The 22243-nt window shown below is 37.2% G+C and overlaps 1 protein-coding gene across 49 annotated transcripts in view; it reads right to left on the reverse strand.

Annotated features, from left to right (window-relative positions):
* The window catches only part of RIMS1 (regulating synaptic membrane exocytosis 1), a 507054-nt gene that overhangs the window by 59773 nt on the left and 425038 nt on the right, over positions 1–22243 (reverse strand). For 43 of the 49 annotated variants that reach the window (XM_047733117.1, XM_047733121.1, XM_047733139.1 and 40 more), the window contains one exon: positions 12865–13100. The exons of the other annotated variants lie outside the window; for them this stretch is intronic. In XM_047733117.1, the coding sequence (XP_047589073.1) occupies positions 12865–13100 (236 nt within the window). The remainder of the gene's footprint in view (positions 1–12864; positions 13101–22243) is intronic. 49 annotated transcript variants of the gene reach the window in all.

Here is a 22243-nt window from a genome sequence, read left to right on the forward strand (position 1 = left end):
TTTGTGGGCATAAAGTCTCTGCCTTTGTAGCATGCAAAGAGCCATGGACTACACAGGAATGAATTAGCATGGCTGTATTTCAGTAAAACTACTAATGGACACCAAAACTGAATTTCATAAATTTTTATGTGCCACAAAATATAATTCTCATTGTGACCTTTCTCAACTATTTGCTAAAAACTGAAAAATCATTCTTAGCTCATGGGCCATAAGAAACAGACTTTGAGCCAGAGTTTGCTGGCCCCTGACCTAGTATAGAAAGGCTGGGTAACAGGGCACAGGGAGGGTTGGCTGGATCACTCTCTTGCAGATTACACCTAACACAGGATAAACAGAGGCACAAAAGCCCTTTAAGTGTGTGCACAATGTGGTATATGTGACTAAGAGCGATTTCCTGAGGCCAGGGCTGACAGATTTCACCAGATCTTCAAAGGGAGACTTGACAGGAGGAAGTTTGAGAACCAATGATAGAGAAGAAATGGGGTTAGACCTTAAGAGCTCGTATTCCATTAACCTCTTTACACATAGTGAGCAGAGAAAAACATTGGCTGGGTTAACACGCCTCTCGGCACCATTCATGAATGACGTCACCAACATCTGTTCTCTATCTACTGCTCTTTTATTTGTTTCTCAGAGTTACTAAGATTGCTAGTTGGTATTACTGTTGAGCCCTTTCTATATGCCAGGTACTTTGCTAAAGTGTTAACATCAATTTTCATTTAATTCTCACAACAGTCTTCGTGGTAGTTACCAATTATTATCCCATTTAATAGTTGAAGAAACTGAGGCTCAAAAAGGCCTTTAACTTTTCATTTTCTTTTGGAGTCTTCTAGATCCTCTGTCCTTACATTCTGCACCTCCTTCCTAAGCACATTCACTCACCCCAATTTCCATTTATATACTGATGATTCTCAGTTGCCTTAAAAACCTATCCAATGACTGTCCCTATCCAACTTCAGCATGGCCAGAAGTAAGAAACAGTATCCCTGCCCAGCAGTCGCTCTATCAGTAAATGGCAAGATGCACCCTTACCCTGACATTCCTCTCCTCCCTACTCCCCAACAGACTCTTGGATACAAAAGACCGTAATCACTTTCTTACTCATCCACCTTTTTCCAAATCTAGCCTGGTACAAGCCTTCTGCAATTGTGTCCTAAGAGGTCTTCCTAAACATTTTTTTTTTTAAGTAAAAAATGGTAGTATTACAGAACAAAATGAAACATTATGAATCTATAAATATTTTTTAAAAGCTATATAATAAAAGCATCTCTCTGTGTTTTCATGGAGTTGAATGGAGTTACAGTGAAGTGGTTAAGAACATAAACTCTACTTCAACTTCCAGAAGATGCACAGCTTCACGCAAGTCATGTAATCATAAAATGGGCATAATAATAGCACCTTATGACTGTGTTTTGAAGACTGGAGAAATTAATACATGCAAAGCAATTAAACACTAGATGGCATTGTGGTAATTAATAAATAATAGCTATCCCTGCTGGGGGCTTTATCAATATTAATAACACAAATGCATAAAAAGATTAGCTAATAATATACTAATATTTTCACAGTGAACTTGCTATTAGTAGTGGCATTGCAGGAGTTTTATTTACCTTCTTTTTGTTTTTCTGTGCTTAAAAATCTGAAAAATAGGGGCACCTGGGTGGCTTAGGTGTTAAGGGTCTGCGTTCGGCTCAGGTCATGAGCCTGGGTTCCTGGGATCAAGCCCCGCATCAGGCTCCCTGCTAGACAGGGAGCCTGCTTCTCCCTCTCCTACTCCCCCTAATTATGTTCCCTCTCTTGCGATCTCTTTCTCTGTTAAATAAGTAAATAAGTAAATAAAGTCTTTTAAAAAGATCTGAAAAATATTACTAAAATAAATGAGCAAAAACATCTCTATATAAAAGCACCATGGGTTAAATGAGGATGTACTGAAACTGGTCATCTGCTGTGAAAACAATCAGACATGTTTCTCATTACATTTGAGTTACCCAAAATATTTTATAATACCCATTCTGAAATTGAACTCATGTTTAAAATTTATTTTAGTATAGTTAACAATAATTATCACCATATATAATTATCTGAGTACTTAGGATTGTACTTTGAAGGCTCTTAATAAATGTTAGCTTCCTTTCCTCCTTCATATCCTAAACACAAATTAATTCCACTCAAATAAATGTTTTTTTCTGAAAAATCAACCTAAAAGTATATACACATATTAGCCAAATTCAGAATTTATAGTTCAGAGTGAGGAAAAGAACAAAAATAGAGCAGCTGGCATGTGTTTGAAAATACTACTCCTTATTAGGGCATCTCTTCAGAAGATGAGTAACTATAGCTGAATTGAATCTCTATTAACAGTAGTGAATTCCTAGGCCAGACAGCAACAGTAAATAAAAGAACCCATGCTTACATTCATCTGATGGCTTTGCAGACTTGAGAATCATTTCTGGCACCATGATTTTGCATTCAGGAAACAAAGAACATGAAACATTACGTTCCTCAGAATGTTTTTCTTGTGTTATTAAATGAATCAAATAAATGAGGTACAGACAAGGAATCTGGATTTCAGCAAGATTCTGAAAACTATAGCTTTCCATGTCTGAAACTTTTGGGGGGACACCTATCCTTTGTGAGAACTTCTTTGCTTTCATTGTTAATGATCAGCAGAACCAAGTAAACATTTCTTTCTTTTTATTCTTTTTTTAAGAATTTTTATTTATTTACTTGACAGAGAGAGAGAGAGAAGGAAAAACAGGCAGAGCAGCAGGCAGAGGGAGAAGCAGGCTCCCTGATGAGCAATGAGCCAGATGTGGGGCTCGGATTCTAGGATCCTGAGATCATGACCTGAGACAAAGGCAGTCGCTTAACCAACTGAGCCACCCAGACACCCTAAGGAAACATTTCTTAAAATGTTTAAAGAGAACACCTTAGCCCTCCTTCCCTGGAGCTACAACTTCTTTTTATAAAGGAAAAGACTGAGAATCTTCAGAAAGCTGCACTAAACTTAAAATGCAGGGGCACCTGGGTGGCTCAATCGGTTAAGCAGCTGACTTTGGCTCAGGTCAAGATCTGAGGGTCCTGGGATTGAGCCCTGTGTCTCGCTTCATGCTCAGCAGGAGTCTGCTTCTCTCTCTTCCTCTCCAGCTCCCCCCTTCTCATGCTCTCTCTCTCTAATAAATAAATAAAATCATTAGAAAAAGTAAAATAAAACATAGAAAATATTTTGGTAAACCAGATTGGCTGGAAGGAGACAAAACAAGTCCTATGGCAAAGTAAAACATTCATTTTCCCAAGGTAAATAAATTATGAAGTCCAAGCTGGTGATCACTTGATTTACTTTATGACTTGCTTTACCTGTGTGACTTTTGGGGAGAAAATAAGAAAAGAATAGCAGAAGGGGATTTAATATCTTGGACATTTTCTTGGCATGATTATTGTCTAAGGACCACATGAATTTTAAAATAATGCCCTAGGGGTGCCTGGGTGGCTCAGTTGGTTGGGCCGCTGCCTTCTGCTCAGGTCATGATCCTGGAGTCCCAGGATCGGGTCCCAAGTCCAGCTCCCTGCTCGGCGGGGAGTCTGCTTCTCCAGCTGACCTCTCTCCTCTCATGCTCTCTCTCTCTCTCATTTTTTTTCTCTCTCTCTCAAATAAATAAATAAAATCTTATAAAAAATGCCCTAAAGTTATAGGGAAATTAACTTAATGAAGCACTATCCCATTAGGTGTAAGTGAGTTATAGCTACAGTTTAATTCATGTGTATTATTTTCTTGACAATGGTACAAGGGTAATTTTGTTAGTTTCCATCTATATTTCTTCTTGAGAAATCTGTGATATGCCTTGGAAATTCATTAACTCTTATTAAGTTATTCTGAAATCAAACATCCATAAATGTACCTGAAACTTAGAATATTTACATTTTTGCCTATATAATCTTTTTAAAAATTTTTTAAAAAAATTTTTATAAACATATAATGTATTATTAGCCCCAGGGGTACAGGTCTGTGAATCTCCAGGTTTACACACTTCACAGCACTCACCATAGCACATACCCTCCCCAATGTCCATAACCTAACCACCCTCTCCATTCCCCACTTCCCCCAGCCACCCTCAGTTTGTTTTGTGAGATTAAGAGTCTCTTATGGTTTGTCTCCCTCCCGATCCCATCTTGTTTCATTTATTCTTTTCTTCCCCCCCAAACCTCCCATGTTGCATCTCTACTTCCTCATATCAGGGAGATCATATGATAGTTGTCTGTCTCCGATTGACTTATTTCGCTAAGCATAATACCCTCTAGTTCCATCCATGTCATCGCAAATTGCCTATATAATCTTGTGGGATAATGAACACCATATAGTTTTTAATTCTACTATGAACCTTCTGAAAGGTTTCATTCCCATGATTATAACGAAAGAATTGTTTGAGCTCATTGAGATAAATTGCCCCCCAAAAAGCCTTTTAAACTGTATTCTGAGGAAGAGTAAGAAAAAGATCTGCTCATTGCCTTAGGAAGAGGTAATATCAATAGGTAAGAGAGAAGGCAGAGTTTCAGCATTCTCCAGTGAGACAAATCATACTGAGAAGAGTTGAACTAAGTAGTAAATGGTGGCCCAAAACAGGTGAATCTCCAAAATGAATACGACAATCTAGATCTAACCAAATTTTATCTCAGAATCTTCAAGATGGGCAGTATGATTTCAAAGAGTCCTATGATGATCTCAGAAATCCTGGTGCAGACATTGACACTGCACACAGCAGGGGGTGACAGAGAGTCTTGAAAAACCATCAAAACTAACATGAAGGAGATACCTGCAAATTCTGGTAACTGCATTTGAAAGTTATCTCACAGAGATTTTACATTATCCAAACTCAGCTGGAATTCCAGGGCTGCTCAGCAGTACTTTTATCCTAGTCATTTCCACATTCCTCACCCTGTATCCTCACTCTCTCCACTCCCTCTGGCCTCCTGTGCGCAGAGATCAAAGGCCTCTGACTCAGGTTCCTTCAGCCTTAATATTACCATTACAATACTCCTCAGGATCCCAACCATATCCTCTCTTCTGTCAAATTCAGGGAGAGAACCATTTTTCCCTCTCTCCAAGAATAACTTTCGTGTCCTTGAATTACACCCTCTGTTCTCTGGGACTTTGCTCTGTTAATTCAAACTTTTTGTATTTGTATCTTTCAATCTCTCCATCCAGAGGTGCTTTTTCCAAACCTCATCCTGGAAAAATGTACAGATCTCCTTTCTTCTGAGACAGACAGACAGACAGACAGACACACACACACCATTTACTTCTGGTACTGTAAGGGCCTATTTAGCCAGAGCAGCTCCATCCGGTTAAACAGTAATTTTGTGCAGTAAAACTTAAACTGACCCTGGCCTCCTGCCACCCCCGCCCCTCAGGGAACTTACTTAAAAACAAGTCCCAGAAACCAGTCCCAGGTAACAAAGCTCAAATACAAGGGGTGGGTCAGGCCAGGTGGAGGTATCCAATCAGTGGGGGCGCATACTGTCTCCCTAGCTACCAAGGAGTATGGGCCCCGCCTTTTGGACGCCTTTTGGGTGCGAATTCTGACCAAGGTGATAGGCTGGTTAAAATAGCTACTATAGGGTAAATTGTAATTCAGTTGATTCAATTGGTCACTTATGTGTGACCTAGCATGACTGTGCAGCTTCCTCTGTGTGTTACAATCTCATTGGCCACCTGTGCGTGGCCAGGCCCAACCACATGGCTTTTGCCCTTAAAAGCTAGTCTATAAGGCAGAGAGAGGTCACCTCTTTGCAAGAGAGGGCCCCGGCCAGTTGGTTTGATTCTCGATGCTTGGCGCAAAATAAAGCTTTGCTTGACCTCCACTTTGTATCATTCTTGCTCCTTTGATTATGGACCCAAGAGTACTGCCTCCATTATGATGTCTGGTACATAAAAAATATTTTTTAAATTTTGATAGAATGAATGAAAAGATTGCTCATACTGGTTGTTTCCCTTCCTGATGCTAGGCTTTCTGAAGAGAAGGTCAAAATAATTTATTCTATTTATTCATCCTTCCAGCCCAGCCCCATGTGTTTAAATAGGCTTTAGGGCAGTAGGGGCAGCCTCATGCTATCCCATTGTAACCCCTCTACCTCCATGCCCCTGAGGTCCTACCCGGTCTCTGCTGTTCTAGTTCCTTCCACTCATGACAAGAACCCCATCCCAAATCTGATGGGGATTAATTAAGTGGGTGTGGATGAGATGACTGTTACAGAGAGAAAGTTGAGATGAATGATGGAATGGAGAGTGGGCTCTGGCCCACGCTGAATCCCATCCCCACCCAAGGCATGCTCTATCATCCCCCTAACTCATAAATCTATTCAAACATAAGGTCAGGAAGAACGCTTCGGTTCCCAAGTCCAATGGTCTACTCTCACTCCCCAGCCTCTTCAATCCTTCTGTAGGATTCACCAGCCTCTCTACAAAATTCTCTCCTCTCCAGGAAGTCAGTTTCTTTTTGTCTTTACCCTTCACTCTTTTTGGATCCTGGTCCTCCCCTCCCCACTTCTTCACATTCTCCCTCTTTTCTTAGTAGTTATTCCTGAATCAGGGCGTTTCACCTTGCCTTCTCTTAATTTCATCTTCAGTCCATTCCTTTCTCTGAGTAAGCTCATTTCTTCCATTTCCACAGTTCTTTCTTTACCTCCCTGCATCATCCTCTGTCATTTCGTCTGTTAGCCTCACACTGACCTCCTTGCTTTCTCCCTGGTTTTGTACACCTGGCTTCCATTTAAACTTCCAGTAGCATAACTTTGTTTCTTCTAGCCTCTTAATTAAAACATCTCCATCAAATGGGAGCAAAGTGAGCAAAGTCCCTTAAAGGGCTTCTAAAAGACCTGGCCTCATCTTTTTTTCTAAATGTATTTCCCACTGCAACCCTTTCATACACCTTTGCTTTCACCCAACTGTGTCTGTTGGCCGGGACCATTTATTGATAAATAAATAAACGTGTGTGTGTGTGTATTTCTGTTTTTCTCCCTATTTTTCCTTTCCTCTTTATTAGCATTTTAATAATTTCCACAAAATTATTTTATGCTCCCTTGCTTCAAGGATTTTTGCAAGAATATAGGGCAGCCAGAAGGCAGTATTGACTCTTTTGTCTTTTCTAAATGCCTAAACTCTAAAACAGATAATGCTAAATGTGCCAGCCAGGAGAAGGCTCTGCAAGGCCTATAGCCCAGGGTGGAACCTGCAGGAACCCTGGTCCTGCTCCAGGAGCCCTGTTGTGGCACAAAAAGAGAGCAAGAATATGCAAGGAGCGTCATGTGACCAGAAGGCATTTTTTGTACATGTTGAGATTCTTTTTTACTCAGAAGGGGTGTGCATCCTTTGGAAGTCACAGAAACTTTTGTTTATCCATCTCCATGTGAGATATGTTTCCTTACAAAATATTGGCCATAGCCCCCAAATTTTTGTGTTTGCAGCAAGTTGTCAGTAGTAGAGAGCCTGATCTATCAGGAATTCAGAGAAAAAGATACTGGTAAATGCTGGAGTAACAAGGGACAACTCAAAGAGTTAAAGGGTCTTGAGCAGGGTCCTGAAGGAGAGGATTAGACAGAGGAAAATGAAATTTGGGATGGGGAAAATTTTTAGAAAGGTACAGAGTATTATTAAAAAAATGAATTTTCAGTACATTCTTAGTACATGATAATAGACTCTTAATTGTTTGAAAATTATAAAACCATCCTACAACATTTTCCATAATTTAATCAATGGTTTAACCATTAACATATTAATCTAATAAAGTATCTTCAGCTGTTAGTGATATAATAAATAATAATTTTATTAAATGGTTATACCATGATTATTTACCAATTCTGCACGAGCTCTCATCCTGAGACACAGCTCTTAGACCAATCTGATTTCCCGCTTCTTTTGGTAACATGCACAAGTGGCATGAGTTTACTACATTTGGTGCTTGCTTTGTATTTTCTCATTTAGTTCTTTGGTTCGTGTTTATTTCAAGTGTGAATAATTTCCTTCCCCTAGGGACAACAGTTTTAATTTTGAAATACGTACTATGGCTGGTGTAGTACTAGAGATACAGTTATTCAATAATGTAAGATGGAGTAAATTGAGCAATTTCTAGTCTATGAAGCCGATGTTATTTTACATTTGTAGATGTTTTCTTCATAAAAGCTAAAAGTTCTAAGCAGAAATCACAGTCTCAGATGCAAAGTGTTTATTCGATCTAAAATCTGTCCTAAGGTGACCTGTTTCTTATAGTAAGGTGGAATATCCATTAAAGAAATCTTTTATATGATTTTAGGATGCATGCATTTCCCAGGGGAGTAAGCACTCATCATTTTCAACATTTATCGGTATGCTGATAAGAGTCCCTCTATCCTGGAATGGGCTTCCCTGTAAAATATTACTGATTTTTTAAAAAAGATTTTTATTTATTTGTTTGACAGATCACTTTTTTGTAAACTTTTGAGGGAGATCACAAGTAGGCAGAGCAGCAGGCAGAGAGAGAGAGAGGGGAAGCAGGCTCCCCGCTGAGCAGAGAGCCCGATGTGGGGCTCGATCCCAGGACCCTGAGACCATGACTTGAGCCCAAGGCAGAGGCTTAACCCGCTGAGCTACCCAGGCACCCCACTGATTTATTTTTTAATGCACAGGACTCACCTCTTCAAAGAAGTCTTTCAAGATTTCATGAGAGTGGATCACACTCTCGGCTCCCTCTGTACCACAATGATAATTGGATAGTTGCTCTTTCTGAGCTGGAAGACTTATATGTAACTCACCCTTTTCTATTTTGATATTTTTGAAGGCAGCAACAGGGTTTCATCCATCTCTAATATTCCTAGCTCCTAACCCAGTTCTAGTACAGTGTCTACCATGCATTAGCAACAGGATTGTGCTTAAATATTTGTTGAACCCTATTTCAAACTCTTCTTTTTTGCACAGTGGGTTAAGAGCACAGGCTTTGGTACCTGGAAGCCTGGGCTTACATTCTGGGCCAATCACTTACAATGGGAACTTGAGCAAATTACCTAATCACTGTATGCCTTAGTTTCTCCAGTTTCAAAATGGGAATAAAAGTAATGGTACTTAATGGCTGAGCCACCCTAGATGTCCATCAACAGACGAATGGATAAAGAAGATGTGGTATATATACACAATGGAATACTATGCAGCCATCAAAAGAAATGAAATCTTACCATTTGCGACGCCGTGGATGGAACTAGAGGGTATCATGCTTAGCGAAATAAGTCAATCGGAGAAAGATAACTATCATATGATCTCCCTGATATGAGGGAGAGGAGATGCAACATGGGGGGTTAAGGGGGTAGGAGAAGAATAAATGAAACAAGATGGGATTGGGAGGGAGACAAACCATAAGTGACTCTTAATCTCACAAAACAAACTGAGGGTTGATGGGGGGAGGGGGGGTTGGCAGAGGGGGGGTGGGGTTATGGATATTGGGGAGGGTATGTGCTATGGTGAGTGCTGTGAAGTGTGTAAACCTGGCGATTCGCAGACCTGTATCCCTGGGGATAAAAATATATGTTTATATAAAAAAAAAAATTAAAAGAAAAATTAAAAAAAAAAAAAGAAATTAAAAAAAAAAAAGTAATGGTACTTACAAGTTTGTTGTGACCAATAAAGGAGTGAAATTATATGTACATATACATGCATGTAGATAACTGAAGAGTGCATGGAAAAGGCTCTAGAATGTAACTCTATTAATAGGTTTATTCACTTAGACACATTTTTATGATACTAATAATTATACTTGTAGGTAATTGCGAGGGTGTCATTTAGGGATGGTCCTTCACAGATGTATAGATGCTACTCAAAAATGCCTTTATTTTTAAGTAAGGAGGGGATTACCACTGGGGGAATGTCATATAGTTAGTCTATGAGAGAGGGACCAAATCCTCACAGTACACAGGATGGGCCTCTAAACCTGCATAAGCTAAAATCTATCTTGAGTTCTAAAGCCTAGCATTAAGTTTACTCAGAGCTTCATCCAGTTCCAAAATATTGCTACATCAGGAGCTTTTTCTTATAATTTTCCTTTCTTTCACTACTTCATGTTTTAATCTAATTCAGCTACTACTTAACTGTATAGGTATTTAGCTAGGTATGTGAATCGCCTAAAGACATTTACCAGTGGTAACACCTAGAGTCATTGGAAATGTCCTGTTTGTGTCACTTTCCTATTAAAAAATACATATTTAAAGAAGTTCTTTTCATTATGAATAAATAGTGTGGTAAAGATGATTTAAAAGTATTAATATTATTTATAGTTGAAATATCCTATAAGAGTAATTATATGTAATTGAAGAGGCTAGTAAGTTATATATAAGAATAATTATATATATAATTAAAGAGCATAGTAAATACTCTTCATAGTAAATATACATATGTGAGTATATGTGTGTGCATAAAATTTACTATGTTCTTCAATTGGTTGAAAAAATTTTATTTGATTTCAAAGACACAAATATACTCCTTTGAGCAAGTAAAAGGCTTATAAAAGCAAAAACAAAAAAAGTGGTGTGTTTGTAATCAATCATTCTAAAAAGAGCTGATTAAATTTTACTTCTAAGTGCTTCACATTTTCCTGATTATCCGTTGTGGGTGTGATAGAGGAGAGAGAAATTGTAACCCAGGCTGTCTGGATTAGAGGTTCACCATAAGAGAAGCCCTAGCTTAATCAGTCTTTTTTTTTCATATTAAAATAACTAAACATTTACATGAAACGTAATACATTCTAGTCCACAGAATACACAGCTTGTTTTAATGTATGAGTAAGGCTGTTTTCCTCTCCACAGAATAGGGAGAAAAACAAGGTCATGCACTGAGACAAAGAGGCATGATGACTAAGGTTTGTCACCCTTTGTCATTTGCTTTAGAAAGATAGAGAGAAGAATGAGAATAGGTTCTCAAATAACAGGTAAAATTATGATATAGAAAAAGAGACATAAAACTTTATACCTGGAAAGTTCATAGGAGGACATCTAGTCCAACCCACCCTGTATATAAGGAAATTGAGTCCTACAGAGATGAAGTAAAAGTTGATTCACTGAGTCACCTTGGAATAGGATTGTTTTGTTAGCTTGGTTTTGGGACCCTATGTCTTTTTTTGCTCCCTTACGGTGCAACCTAATCCCCTCAAGTAGGTTATTCCATGGAAGTTAATAACAATGCATCTTTTCGGAAGGTAAATATTATTTGAAATTCAACAATGACCACAAATGGAATAAAATTTAAAGTAATAAAGCAAAGAGGCTGTTTCAATGACACTCCTATGAACCTATCACCTACAAAGCCGTGTAGCAAATACAGTTCCTGTGTAAAATTACTGTTGTGTTTTATTCTAAGAAAATATAATTCTAGGTAACTAGTGAATAACAGAGAGGGAACTAACTATAGGGAACAAATAGAAGAGAGACTATGAATAGTTAGATTAAGAAGATAAGTTGTCCGCTAAACCTCACAGAGGAAGCACGGGTTGATCAAAGAACATTTCCATTTCATCTAAGTGATGAAGGATTTTCAAATCTGGTGGTGAAAGACTTATCCACACCCCACACTGTAAACTATCATTACATCGATACCAAAAACCAAGAAGCATCACCATTAAAAATAAGACAAATCAAACAATACAAATGAACAATGCCTCCTACTCCTCAGGAAGAAGTCTGACCCTAGGAAGAGAAAAGATTCTCCTTCACAGTGAACAGCTCATCTCAGTGGGACGGCACAGCGGCTGATCCAATACAGAGACACTCGCTAATCTAGGTTCATCCTGTGATTCTCAGAAAGACAAACCTCTGCTGAGATAGCTGTGCACTCTAGTTCAGTTTTTCAATGGCTCAATTTCCTACCTTTATTTGCAAATATGTCCACTAGAATGCACATTTTAAAATAGATACTCTCCAGAATGCCAAGGTAACTATAAAAAGAATTTCATGAAAGTTTTTTTGGCATGAGTAAATTTTGTTACAACAAGACTTTTGCTGCCAGGAAACAAAAATATGGAGCAAATGGTTATAACAGGAGAAAGAAGTGCTGACAATTTAAATCAATCCAATATTTCACTTACCTTTAGTTTTCCACAGTACTGAGCATGGTAATGAATTATCTGGTATGTCTGATCAAATATTATGTTATTTGGGGCAATTTAAAAAGTATTTTGTAGTACAGAAATAACCATCCTCCTCGCTGTGTTTGCTTTTTTCTATATACCTTGAGGACATGAAGCTTTTAAGGTTTATAAGCAGTAGAAAATATCTGAAACTCAAATTTGTATTAAGACATTCTTTGCACAAATCCACTGACCCATTTTTCTAAAGTAAAAATAAGTGCTGGGTTTTTAACTTGCACTGAAAACACAATTACAGTTCAATAATTATGTTCATACAGTAGCTTGAAGACTATATTTCAAGTTGCACAACTGACCTTCTTTTCCATAAAAATATAGATAGAACCTAAATTATAGGTAATTATATTATGGAACATTTTGAAAAGGAGAATCCTGTTGCTTTTCTTGCATATAAATCAATTTGGATCTTTAATACTTCTTTGCATTTCCTTGCATATTTATAAACATGGCTTTACTTTTTTTTCTTTAACTTATGAAAAGTATCTGACCACTTTACAGATCAACAAATGGTACCAGGTTAGACAGCTGTACAGGAAAAATAAATAAATAAACGCACACATGTAACAGATCTTTAGAGACAGAAAAATAAACTTCTTTTGCAAAGAAGAATCCGTACACTCTACAATCACTCACAAGCCATAGCACGAGGATCCATTTTTGTCTCTCCAGCAAGAACTCGAGGTGTCCAAATGGAATTCACTTCACTCACCTGTTTGGCTTAGTTGAGATGTGCTTCTACTCCTTCTAGACACTATGGCAACCACTTTGGCACTCAGGCTGGATCTCCTCTTCTTTCCACCTGCTCCGACTGTACCCACAGCTGTGTCGGACTGACTGCCGTCATTATGCTCCAGTGTATACATCTCCCCACTCACACTGGTGCTCTTCATGATGGCTCTTCCTGAAGTCCCCATCCGTCTGCCTTGCATTTTAGGGGTAAATGAACTATATTTACAAAGTAAAAACATATACGTATCCATAAATTACAGGTCAGCATAACTGAAGCTCTAAACCTAATTTATTTTGAAATAATCCAGGCAAATCTTTTTTTTGGGGGGGGGGGGGTAGTAGTAGTCTTGTAGCTATGATTGACTAGATGTGAGCTTAAAACAATAGTAATTCAATACAGGAATCTATGAACTTTTAGTAAGAAGAAATGCAACCAACGTTATCTATAGGGAGGTTAATGTTACTAATTTTATAGTTACTAATGTTACTTTCAGAGAAAAACAAAAATATTTAAATCAATAAGACAAGTTCATATACACTCCTCAGGAAAAAATATTATTAAAAATGGATATTCTGGATTTGCCATACAAGATGAAAAAATGAAAACAGTTATCTGTTCTCGTTCCTCCAACTAACAGATAGCTCTTGCTATTTGATATCTCTTGCTTTATGAGTTTGGACAGACTACTAATGAGGCCAAAAAAAAAAAAAATCACATTTCCCTCCTTCCTTCCTTGTCCTCTCATGTTGTATCTCTCCCAAATTTCAACTCATTTTCCCCTTTTAGCATTTCAAACTCACATGCTCAGGTTGAGATGTTTCTTTTTTCTTCCCTATCAGAACTTACTTATCTATGTTCCTGGATTATACTAATTTATCTGAGTAAATTACTGTACTTCTCTCCTAAGTGAGAAAATTATTGTTGAGACTTTCAGACAACATGGAAGGTTGGTGGGGAAAAAAACCGTCTCTAACTTGCCAAAGTAAATGTATGTCTGTGAGTTGGGGAGAGAGGTAGGGCAAACAAGTTGGGAGTCACAGATGTCAGGATTCTTCATTATCTTTTAAATTATACTGCATATGCAGTTATATTATCCATCTAGACTGGCCTCTTTTGGTCCAATTAAGACCTGGTTTGCTATATCTGAAATGACCCTCTTTATTTTATGGTTCCTTAAAATATCTGCAAAAATGGCTTACATGACTCTCACCACCACCTTGATTTTCTATTTCTTGTTTTGAAGTACAAAATACATTAATAGAGCATCTTTTAACAGTGATGACATTCAACACTCAAGTTGAAATAAATCCTAATATGATTAGAAATGATGGAACAGAAATTCTTGGGATCATGTAACATTTTTGTGGTCACATGAGTGTTTCAGTAGAAAGGGAAATTGATACAGGGTGAGTTCAGAAAGAGTGAGATTGTGGAAGCCTTAGAAGTTATGGAAAAGAAACAAGACTGATCCTTAGGATCCTTCCATGAACTGAATTGAAAAATGAGACCCCTATTTGAAAGGAATCATTTGGAATTTTTAATCCCTAGCTGTATTACCTGAATTGGTCCACATCATTAATATTAATATTTGTATTCTTTCAATTTATTCTAGTCAGCTTTCCCTTAACTCAATGTTTCTAAAGCCATGTGCAAACCTGGTAGTTTTGCTATACACTTTATGCAAACTCTTTTTCGAAACATTAATGAAGATGGTATTACATATAGCTGGTTCAAAACTGATTCCTGTGGGGTTTGTATTCCCAATTCCAGTGGACCTTCTTTTCTGAGAAATATTATGATAGATTTCTTCTGTGTCCTCACAATTTATTTCAATGCATGACCTAAATCTGTCACCTCTCCTTAAGTCCACTCCTACTATCTGCTTTTTCTATGATTTTACTTGCAGACTTCCACTGGAGGATATGAAGCAATGTCACAATTTGTTCAGTTTTGCAGTGATCATGTCCATCTTCAATCAAATGCTGGTGACTAAGAAGTCAGTAGTTTTTCCACCTCTCATCACTCTTTTTAGAACACTTGTTGCAGGGTAATTGAAAACTTCTTTTCTGATGATTTTATTTTTACCTTAATAAAGTCTGGATAAACTAGCATCTACCTTTTCTCTCCCCGTTATTTCCACAAAAAATGGAATTCTATTATAACTCTCAATTTGTATCTGAAAAGTTATTTCACAAAAATACTACTGTAAAATATTCAGGAATGTTCTTTGGGCTATAGAAAAGTTTAAAAGCATAGGGAAATGTCTTCAATGATACTTCTATTCTGAAAATGTATTTGAGATGAGCTAGGAAGATTCAAAATATTTTTCATGGACATTTAATCACAGCAATGAAATGTTCCACTATCTGAAAAAATTCCGGAAGGCAGCTATGCTCACCACTATAGCATCAACACACTTTGTTGACAAAAATTATGAAAAAATTTAAGGAAATCTGTATAGTGATGACCATTCAGGGGGTTAAGAAGTTATGTTAAAATTATTTTTGTGAATAAATGCTGTAATTTTTCTTCAAAAAATAAAATATTTTATTTAGAATTTTAAAAGCATTCTTATACGATATAAAGAATTTGGAATATCATAATGTTCAGTGAGAACATGTGAAGACATTTTCAATTCTGTTTACCTAATTGCGGGGAGAGGTTTCTGGAGTCTAATCAGGTTACTTTAATCCATGTGAAGGTTACTGTTTTAGTACAAATAAGCTTTCTATTCCCCTATTTGGTATCCTTTTATTTGTTCTGCTTCCATTGCCTGGAAAACTATTCCTGTCACTCAGTTTAATTTAGTGCCTGAATACTTCAGGATGTACTCTAATGCTTTCTGCTTTATAAAGCTCCTGAGAGTCTCTCTAGTATCGTGACTCCTGTTTCCCAGCCCTGTTTTCTAGTTTCTATTGGTTGTATTCGGATTTGGATATTTTATATCAGCACGCACCTTATGCATCACTAGATTTGCCATAGCGCCCTTCCCATTGCTGAGTGAACTAAAGATTTATGAATAGGAAGTAAAAAAAAAAAGTGATGTCAGTATAAAAATGGACTATAATATAGTCCATCTTTAAAAATCAATCAAACAATTGGGCACCTGGGTGGCTCAGTGGGTTAAGCCGCTGCCTTCGGCTCAGGTCATGATCTCAGGGTCCTGGGATCGAGGCCCGCATCGGGCTCTCTGCTCAGCAGGGAGCCTGCTTCCTCCTCTCTCTCTACCTGCCTCTCTGCCTGCTTGTGATCTCTCTCTGTCAAATAAATAAATAAATAAAATCTTTAAAAAAAAAAATCAATCAAACAAAATAAACCCTACCTTTCTTCTTTGATTCCCTCTCCCTCCGGCTACTGACTTTGGCTAAAAATCTCCTCAAGCAGTTGTCTGTATGTCCTCTCTTCCTATTCTACTCTGAACTAATTTAAATCAGGCTTTGTCCCTACTACTTCACCAAAGTTGCCCCCCGCTTTTAAAAATTTTATTTATCTGAGATAGAGAGAGAGAGCACACCCAAAGGGAGAGGGAGAAGGCAGACTTCTGGCTGAGCAGGAAGCCAAACATGGGACTCAATCCCCACCGTCCCCCACCCCGGCCCTGAGAATATGACCTGAGCTGAAAGGCAGATGCTTAACTGACTGAGCCACCCAAAGCTGCCTTTTTTTAAAAGTCACCAGTGACCTTACATGGCAAAATCCTATCACTGCACAGTTCTTACCCTTTTGATCTCTCAATAAATCATGTATGTGACAAAACATTTGATTCTACGATCAGGGAACACTTTAGTCTCATGATCTCACTGTGCCTCACTGAAAAGAACTTTATTTTCTTTCATCACTAAATACTGGAGTTCTTCAGTGTTCAGCCCTCTGACCTATATTCCTCCATATGAGACTAACTCCCTAGATGTCTCAATCTGGTCTTGGGCTTTACATATTATCCATGTGCTGCAAATTCCAGTTGTTTTTCTCCACCTGTACTCAGTCCTGAACTCCAGATTTAGATAGCCAGCTGTCAGTGGACATTGCTGTTTGGATCGGTCTCTCAAAAATAACATGTTCAGGGGCGCCTGGGTTCCTCAGTGGGTTAAAGCCTCTGCCTTCGGCTCAGGTCATGATCCCAGGGTCCTGGGATCGAGCCCCACATTAGGTTCTCTGTCAGCAGGCAGCCTGCTTCCTCCTCTCTCTCTGCCTGCCTCTCTGCCTAGTTGTGATCTCTGTCAAATAAATAAATAAAATCTTAAAAAAAAATACGTTCAACCCAACAGAAAAACTGCCCTATAGCTTATCTTTCATATAACACTCAAGATACTCCATTTCCCCAATTGCTCAGAGGAATAATTTCCCCCTAGAAAAAAAGTCTAATGTGGATTTGAGACCAAGAAAAAAAAGTACTTTACTTTTTATGCCTTCCTTGAGCATTATCTAACAAGCCCACTTTAAAGGTCATTTGACTTCCAGAGAAATGTAAAATTTTTGACTGTTTACTCTGACAGTAATTATGATCCAAACATTTTACAACTCTTTAAAGTGAGATGTTAACTTGAATAAAACTGATAAGGAGCAAATGATTACTATGTAAAAGATAGGGAAACTCCAAAGGTTATGGTTTTACTGACCTAGAGAATATTACCTAGTTTTGAACCTAAATTCATAATCTTATTCTAGCATTCATTCTTTTTTCAATGACTGTTACTGTGTGTGCGTGTGTGTGTGTGTGTGTGTGTGTGTGTGTGTATACCTGAGTTTCTTGGATCATCTTTGGAATCAGTTTATCATCCTGTTGGTTTTTTCACTAACGAGTTAAAATTTCAACATATGCTATCCATTTTTTTATTACTATGTTTTAATGTTGAGAATTATGTTCTGATTGCTTTGGGGAGTCCCATCAAAATGCCCACATGGACACCCTGCTGGATACAATTAAACTATTTTGCTGGAGCAGGGCACCCATGGACTCCTTAAACTCAAGGTTGCCTTTAATCAAGTGGCAAATAAACATGACTTTCAACTTCTGCTTCTTTTTTTCTGACTCTGGTTTTCTATGTTTCTTTATTTTGCTTGTTTGTTTCTGGTTCTTGGTAAATTGGTCTTATTTTGCTTGTTGTAACTAAGAGCACATTCCTCACTAACGGCACCAACAATGAGGAAAACCATCCTTGGAATTAAATCTGTTGCATGGCAGAAATCAGGATATATTACAAGTTGGGTGGCAAATGATAAAAAATTTGGCTTGTTAGTCTTTTTACATGTCTGTCTGCCAGGCACTAAAAGTTCACATCGCTCATGAAAATGTCTTGTGCATACTGAAAAAAAGAACTGCTCTTTAAAGTCTGGGCTTAGGTTTTCAGTGTTAATTTTGGCCCTATGGCTAAATGTAAAACTGAGTTGCTAGTTCTCTTTGAATGCTTAAAAAGTCTTTTTGATTGATAATAAAAATCTCTCCCTTTCTGTGTACCTTAGGGATAGCTGTCCAGGCAGATAGATACTAGATCCCAAAGGGTCTTAAATTCGATAGAAAAAAATTCAGTAGAGCTCTTGTTCTGATTGATCTATACAAATGAGTATGTACTTACATAATTCTAATATAGGTAACTAAAGATTCCCTAGAGAAAAAAAGAAACTGAAATTCCGATACTTTGAATATGAGAGCCTTTTAAGAAAAAAAAAATTTCAAGAAATTCCCAACTCAGAAGAATTTTAATATAAGAATTTATATACATGATCAAAGTGAATCCTTGGAGATATCAAACTAGTCTGATAAACTGGCTCTTGGAGATATCAAACTAGTCTGATAAACTGGCTTAAAAACAGCCTTATGAGAACCATGATGAGATGCCACTTCCTACACACTAGGATAGCTATAATAAAAAGGAGACAATAACAGATGTTGATGGGAATCTGAAGAAACTGGGACCCTCATACATTGCTGTTGGGGAAGTAAAATGCTGCTGCTTTGGAAAAGTCTGGCAGTTTAGTTAAACTTAGACATAGTTAAATTAATCTTTGCTGTTGATAAGGTTTACCCTTATTTTTGCAACTTTAAGAAAATATCTAATGGATATTGTGAGTGTGGGTGTTTTGTTACGTGTGCTGTGTAACTTGTCGGTGTGCTTGCATATGACAGTCTGTTATGCTCAATTATCTACCTCTGAGTTTTCTTGGTGCAATAGAATCTTAGGTTAAAAGTTGTAATTAACATTGATGGTTGGTGGGGCTCCTAGGTGGCTCAGTGGGTTAAGCTCAGGTCATGATCCCAGGGTCCTGGGATGGAGCCCTGCAGTGGGCTCTGTGCTCAGGGGGGGCCTGCTTCCAACCCCCTTCCCCCACCTGCCTCTCTGCCTGCTTGTGATCTCTCTCTCTCTCTGTCAAATAAATAAAAACAAAAACAAGCAAACAAACAAACAGAAAACATTGGTGGTTGGTTCTATACTAGAAACAAAAGTGGCATATATTTTAAAATACATGGATAGATATTCAAGATAATAGATGTGTTTTTATTTATCAAAGGAAAAGAAGGAAATCATTTCTTATAGTAAAACAACTGGAAGGTGAATGAAGATAGTAAAAGACAGAACTTGAATGGATACCTTAAAGTGTAGAAGGTTTGAGAAAAAGTAAACTATTTGCCCTGTTTCATTGTGGTTGTAAACAATAAGTCTGAAGGGTAAAAAAAATAAATAAATAAAACTTTGACAAACTGGTTTCATTTGATGTAAATCTTCATAATATAATAAGAAAGGTGTGTGAGTCATTTACTGACAAAGTTATATTAATGCAAGATTAGAATTGGGTTTTCTGTTAAAATGATTAATTGATCTTAGAATATTTAGTTGAGAGCAAATTTCATTTAATCAGAAGTGGCAAGAGGACCATTAAAGAACAAGAGTCCTACTTTACAGGTAGAACCAAAACCTACAAAACCTGCATAGGAAACTGGTCTAGTATTTGTTCTATGGCTTACTGGATCCTAGAACTACAAATAATAAAAAAGTTCATATCCTGAACTTAGCAGAATTTTAGAGATCTCATACTGATAGGTACTGCAAATGATGTCTGGTGGTCATGATAGCTTTTGCTCACACTGTAAATAACACACAGGTCTTGGTGTGATATAATTTACCATAAAATGGCTAAGATGGTAAGATAACCTATACGCATTCAATCAAATCGAAGGTGTCATCAATATTAAGATACATTATTAGTCCATGTATTTTTAAGGAAGAAAAAGTGCTGCTAATTAAACTATGGCATGCCATCATTGTAAAATACATACCAATTTCATATATGATAAAGTATAAATAAGTGTAAATCAATGAAATTATGGTAATAGCCAATTTAGAAACTCATTTCAAACAAGAATTTTTAAAAAAAGATTGATAAATGATAAACACTTTCTAAATATTCAGCACACCAAAAGAATATGGATGTCGACCAAGATTGCATGGTAAGCCTGAAAAGGGACCAGTAATGTAAGGCATATTAAAAGATAGCTGTAATATACATAAATCACAATACTGTTTACCAAAATGCCAAAAGTCAACCCAAATTTTTATCTATTTTAATAAGAGATTTTGGTTTGTAATTTTCCTGTCTTCTAATGTCCTTATCAAATTTATCAAGGGTAGGCTGGCCTCACAAAAAGCTTTATGAAGTATTTTTATTCTGACTTTTTATTCTCTAGAGTAATTGGTATATGCCTGAGAGCATTCATTCTTTAAATATTTGGAATAATTAACCAGTGAATCCACATGGGTGAGGAGTTTTCCTTGTGGAGAACCTTAAAATAATTACAGAATCATTAAAAAAAAATAGATACATGACTCTTCAAAGTGTTTTTCCTTCTTATGTCATTTTTAGTTAAGTTGTACTTTCCAAGAAATTTGTACATCAGATCTAAGTCAGGGTTAGGCAAGCTTATTTTGTAAAGAGCCAGATAGTAAATATTTTAGGCTTTGTTGGCCAGATTGTCTCTGTTGCAATTACTCAAGCTTACTATTATGGTGGGTAAAGAGCTATAGATAATATATAAGCAGATGGGCATAGATGTGCTCCAGTAAACCTTTATCCACAATGGGCCAGCTTTGGCTTGTTGGTTATAGTTTGGCTAACCACTGCAAAACTTATCAGTATACAATTGTTTGTGTATCCAACACTGATATCTCCCTTTTTTCATTTCATGACATTGGTTATAAATATTTAGTCCATTTACTTTTATGCAATTACTGAGATAGCTGGAATTGACCCTATCACTTGCCACTCATTTTTAATCATCATGTTTCTTCTACTTCTCCATTTTTGCCCAAGTAGATTAATTCTGTATCTTTTTCTCCACTATTAGCATCTGTGTTATATATTCTTCTATTATTTATTAGAATAAATAACAGATACCCTAAGGGTTAAAAAAATACGTACCTTGACTTATTAGAAACTTCCTTAGACAATTTCTTACAGAAGAATGCAAAAACTTTAGAACAGCTTGATTTCCTTTCCATCTTTCATGTAGGTGTTTTAGATATTTTACTTCTATATATTCTTTTGAGAGCACGAGAAGGCATGAACCCGTGCACCCACACACGCACACAATAGGAGTGGGGAGGGGCAAAGGGAGAGGGAGAGAGAATCTTAGGGAGTTTCCATGCCCAGTGGATCACGGGCTGAGTTGAAATCAAGAGTCAGATGCTTAACTGAGGGAACCACCCAGGCACCCATTTCCACATGTTTCAACTACCACAAGATGTCCTTATCATCATTAACCCTCTCCAGTGTTCATTCTTTCCTCAAATTTAGTGCTTCCAACTGGGAACATTTTCCTTCAACATGGAATGCGGGTCTACTGGGGACGAATTCTCCTTCCTGTTTTATTCCTTCTTCCCTTTCTCCCTCCCTCCCTTCCTTCCTCCTCCTTCTTTCCTTCCTTCCTTCTTGTCTGTAGGATGTTTTTGCTAAGCATAAAATTTTAGGCTGGGAGATTTCTTTGTTTTGTTTCTTGTTTGTTTGATTTTTTTTCCTACAGCATTCTTCCTTTCAGTCATTCCACAGCTTTTTTGGCTTTCATATTATCCGTTAAAATTTCAGCCAGTCTTACTGCTTCAGTGAACTTCATGTTTCTTTCTTTCCCGGAGATTATTTTAAGAAATGTTTTTTCTTTAGTCTTCAGTACTTTGATCATGATATTGATAGACTTTTTTTTTCTCTTTTTACATGCTGGGATTTTTTGAAATATTTTTATTTGTAATTTGATGTATTTCATCAGTTTTGGAAAACTCTCAGCCAGTACCTTGGTATTCAAATATTGTTACTGTCATTTCCTCTCCTTCTGGGATCCAAATTACATGTAGATTAGATATTTTCATTA

The sequence above is a fragment of the Lutra lutra genome, chromosome 6 (genome assembly GCF_902655055.1).
Source record: "Lutra lutra chromosome 6, mLutLut1.2, whole genome shotgun sequence".
Classification (NCBI taxonomy): domain Eukaryota; kingdom Metazoa; phylum Chordata; class Mammalia; order Carnivora; family Mustelidae; genus Lutra; species Lutra lutra.